The 4,971-nt window shown below is 38.0% G+C and overlaps 1 protein-coding gene across 1 annotated transcript in view; it reads left to right on the top strand.

Annotated features, from left to right (window-relative positions):
* Positions 1 to 4,971, top strand: part of Nsun7 (NOP2/Sun RNA methyltransferase family member 7) — a 60,137-nt gene that overhangs the window by 5,248 nt on the left and 49,918 nt on the right. The window contains exons 3-4 of the mRNA XM_008827236.3: positions 2,682 to 2,740; positions 3,263 to 3,393. Coding sequence (XP_008825458.1) covers positions 2,682 to 2,740; positions 3,263 to 3,393 — 190 coding nt within the window. The remainder of the gene's footprint in view (positions 1 to 2,681; positions 2,741 to 3,262; positions 3,394 to 4,971) is intronic.

Raw genomic sequence — 4,971 nt, 5'->3', positions numbered from 1 at the left:
TTTCCTAGACTTACTTTTCCCAATGTATATACAGTAGTTGATGAAATTTTCACTCACACAAATTAACTATGATATTAACCATGCCAGTTTTGGAATTTTATAATATGCCAGTGAATATCCTAATCAATGCTTAGCATATGGCTCAGTTCTAACTTCTGTGAATTTGTAATTATATTTGAGTTTTTAAGATCATTCTTCAACAATTCCCTAAAAGAATTCATAGAACCTAGCAAAGAACATGGTTCTAGTTTATCACAACAAAAAGGTACATACTAAATTACTATCAGTAAAAGAGGTATAGGAAGCACCCAAGAGAGACCAGATACAAACAGCCTATTGTCCTTTCCCACAGGAATCTTATAACACTGCTTAATTCACCTAGAAATGACACGTGACAATGGGAAACATTAGCAACCAAGAAAGCTCACCTTGGCTTTCCTGTGTAGAGTTTTTAATTGAGATTTGTTCTTGTAGACAAAGATCTGTGTGTGGTTGACTGACTTTAGTTACTCAGCCTCTAACCTCAGCAAAAGTCAAGGCAATACTGTGTGGCCCAAGGTCCTAGGTAAACAAAGATACTTTGATTAGGCAAGCTATTTCAGAGGTTTAGAGGTAACCTCCTAGAAGCCAGTCAAGGACCATATCTTTCTTTAGAATGTACAGTTTGGCCACTGAGGCCTGCTGAGTTGCTTGTGGTTTGCTTTGTGATTCATTAGGCAAATGATCTAGAACCCCAATAACCTCTTAGGCTCTGGCTATCACAGAAGAGGTCAAGGCAATTCTCTTAAGTGACAATAACAGTACTTCATGCTTGTTTAGCCCTTTTTTCCTCCAGACTACCTAATTTCATTTGCTATAAATGAGATAGCAGGTTCTCTTTTTTTTTTTTTTTTTTTGAGACAGGGTCTCCCTGAAACTCACTATGTAGACCAGGCTGGCCTTGAACACACAGAGATCCATCTGCCTCTTCCTCCTGACTGCTGGGACTGAAGATGTGCACCACCATGCCCAGCACAGATTCTCATTTTGTAGATGAAAAAATAGGACACTTAAGAAGAAATTAAATGACATGCCTAAGAAGGCAACAATGGGAATAAAAAGAGAAATATATCATCCCTCTAGAAGAGCCACAACAGTCACCCGTTTTTTATGGTTCCATGTTTTATTTATTTATTTTTGAGACAGAGTCTTACTATGTAGCCCTGACTGGTCTGGAACTCTCCAGGTATACCAGGCTTACCTCAAATTCACAGAGCTCCTACTGCTGCCTCCTGAGTGCTGGGATTAAAGGCATGTGCCACCACACCTGGCTTTCCTTTTTTAGCATTAGCATTCTTGATGCGAAGATTCTAGGAGTCCCTCAAATGAAGGAACTCTGTGAAAACATAATTAAAAGAGACAACATAGAGGAGAATCAAAAGAAGAAACATTTTCCATTTTACTGCCAAAATAGTGTTAAGTTAGTAATGTTCTTCCCTTATTCACGGCATAGTGAGGTCAGCATAGACCTCTGCACCCCAGTGCATCATACCTCCTGAAGGCAAGCTGGCAGAGAGAAGGGGACAGAGGAGTGGGGAGTGAAGGGTAGAGAATGTCCACAAAGAAAGGGAGCTGCATTCCTTGCTGTAGACTAAAAGAAAAGGCTGGGGCTGAGGGGGAAGTTTGGAGTTAAGGACCTAAATTCTAGGACAGGCAAGATTTGTGATCTGTAAACTAGACCCTGATACCCTAAATCAGGCATTAGCAGTGGGCTTTATTTGGCTGCTTACTCTGGTATGTTATTTTTTAAAATATTTTATTTTTATTTTATGTGTATGAGTGTATATGTGTAAATACACCCATAGGTGTTGGGAATCTAATGTGGGTCCTCTGCAAGAGCAGCCAGTACTCTTAACTGCTGAGCCGTCTTTCCAGCCCTACTCTGGTATAAGACAAGGAGAGAACATAGTGTCATGCTGCAGAGTATGCACTTGGAGCATGCCTTTGAGTACTTAATCTGTAGCTTACTGTGTGGCTACAACACATTGTAGAATTATTTTTGCGTCATTTCCAATAAAGTAAAAATAGTACATAACTCATAAGATTGTTATGAAAATTAAAGAAATTAGTATATGAAAACCTTTTTGTTCAGAACATAGAATGAACACATTATATAAAATATACCTATTGTGCCAGGCATGGTGGCACATGCCATTAATCCCAGCACTCGGGAGGCAAAGGCAGGCGGATCTCTGTGAGTTCAAGGCCAGCCTGGTCTACACAGTGAGTTCCAGGACAGCTGGGGCTACAGGGAGACCCTGTCTCAAAAAGACTGAAAAAAAAATATATATATATATTTATATTGTTTAAATTAGTATTATAGTGCAAGAATATACAAATTTTAGATATATAAAGTTAATGCTTTCTGAAAAGTTCCAAAGGCAGCATGGAGGTGATTGTTTTGGGCAAGAGCCCTGGAAAATGAATTTAATGTTGGCGATATCATGTTCTATTTTCATGTATTCTGCCTCTGCTATTTTATAGGCATCCAGCTGCTCCCCTGCTCAGAGTTTTACTTCCTACATAGGTCTGCCATGTTAGAAGTCCTTCATGTTTATGGTGATTGTATTTTCATGACAAAAAAACCTAAAGTTTATGCTGGGAAACCATTTTTGGTAAAAGGCTTTTCCCTTGTCTTGCAGATCAAGATATTTTAGAAACTATATTAATAGACAGCTGTATCTTCCCAAGTACCACAATAGTAAGTAAACAACTTTTAGAATTAGTTTGTCTCATGATTACTTTTTAGAAAGTATTAAAAATACTTCAGATTTAAATAATACCTGGCCTAAAACTGAGACCTCTTCAAAGTACAGGTTCTTTCCTAGTTATAATACTTTCCCTGCATTTTGATCCTGGCACTGCCATTTTGATTCACTTCTACATTGTCTTTTTGAGAAGTTTTTCTTTAGATTTTTCTCTATTTTGAAGTCCTTCCCTATTTCTAAATCTAACCATACTGTGTAAAATGCATCATGTTCTTGTTCTGTAATGAAAAATAATGGAATGTAAAAAATGCTACTATTCCCTATTCTCTCTCTGCCCCCCCCTGTGTGTGTGTGTGTGTGTGTGTGTGTGTGTGTGTGTATGCTGGGGATTAAACACAAGGCCTCATGCATGTTAGGCAAGCATTCTACCACTGAGTTATAGCTCTAGTTATATCTCTAGTCCCTTAGTTATTGTTTCTTTATTAGTTTTCTTTATGTGTGTTTCCCCTTGGTAGCCAGATCATTTAAACAGTCTTATTATTGTGATGCTGTATGATTTCCAAGATAGAAAATTTCAACCTCGTGTGCTTCCTGATAATGAAGAGTCCATATCAGAAGTTCAAGAAGTAGAGAACCTTCTTAACAGGTAACTGTACAGGTGAAAAGGATGTTCACATGAAATCAACATTAGCATTTTCACATGCAAAATTTTATGTAGTATAACTTGTGTATACCTATGTCTTAAAGTGCGTGGAAAATGTATAAGTTCCTAAGTGTCTTGAGTTCCTTTGTAAACAGTCTTGAATAGACTATCTGATTTAAAATCATATTGTTTCAAAACATTGAATTGTGGGGCTGGAGAGATGGCTTAGTGGTTAAGAGCACTGGTTGCTCTTGCAAGAGGCCCAGGTTTGGTTCCCAACACCAACATGGTAGTTCACAACCATCTATAACTCCAGCTCCAGGGGATCAGATGCCCTCTTTTGACCTCCATGGGCATTGCACACATGGGTGTACTTACATACACGCAGGCAAAACACTCATACACATAAAAAAAAAAAGGAAAAATATTAAATTGTATGATCTAATGTATAAACATGGGAAATCATTACAAATTAATAATAATTTTATCATATACATAAGCTAAACTTCACTTGAAACAGCTATTTTTATTTCCTTAGTTATAAAAGCCCTTAAACAAATCTAGCACATAACAAATGAGAAAATTTCAACACTACACAAGAATTCATTATATTACCAAATTGAAAAAACAAAATCTGTTCAGTTAAGAGCAAAGTAATATGTTTAAATTTATTTTTTATTCTAAATATCAACAAGAGACTACCATGAAGCTAATAAATAATTACCTACCTCAAGGGGTGGTTAGGAAAACTAACATATAAATTCATACTTGGGTTAGAATTGGACACATAGTAAACAGTCAATGCATGATAAATAATACTATGTGCTAAATGTGCTATAATTAGAGTGTGTGCCAAGAATTTAGATATTGAAAACTTAATTCTCAGTTGGGAGGTAAAGCCTAGTGAGAGGTGCATTAGGCATGATACCTTCGTCTTCTTGGTTATATTAATGCTACTATTATTATTCTTGTTTCTTTAGTTTATGTGGTGTATATATGTGTTTGTGCGTGTGTACGTGTATGAAGGCCAGAGTTTGATGTCAGATGTTTTCCTCCATCACTCTACCATATTTTCAGAGACAGGGTCTCTCACTGAATCTGGAGCTCACTGATGTGTTAAACTGGTTGTCCAGCAAGCCCCAGCAATCCTCTGGTCTCTGCTGGCTGAGCATTGCAATTACAGGGATGGGATATTTCATCTGGCTTTTTAATGTAGGTTCTGGGGATTCAAACACAAGTCCTCGGTGTTTATACAGCCAGCACTTTACCCACTCAGCCATCTCCTTAGCCCTACTTTTTTTTTTCCTTTTGAGATGGTATCTCATGTAGCTCAGGCTGGCCTCAAGCTCCTTGTGTAGTCAATGATTTCTTTGAACTCTTGATCCTTCTGCCTCCTTCTCCCAAGTGCTAGTATTATAGGTGCTAGGATTTCTGCACCCTGAAAAATGCCATTGTTAAAAATTGCAGAGCTGGGAATGGAGAGATGGCTCAGCGATTAGGAGTACTTGCCCCCGCCTGCGGGGACCCTGTACAGGTAAAGCTCGAGGGGGACCACTCCCTGAAAGGAAAAATGGGCGAGAA

This window comes from Nannospalax galili, unplaced genomic scaffold, assembly GCF_000622305.1.
Source record: "Nannospalax galili isolate Female #2095 unplaced genomic scaffold, S.galili_v1.0 scaffold772, whole genome shotgun sequence".
Lineage (NCBI taxonomy): Eukaryota > Metazoa > Chordata > Mammalia > Rodentia > Spalacidae > Nannospalax > Nannospalax galili.
This window is presented reverse-complemented; position numbering and strand designations above follow the sequence as displayed.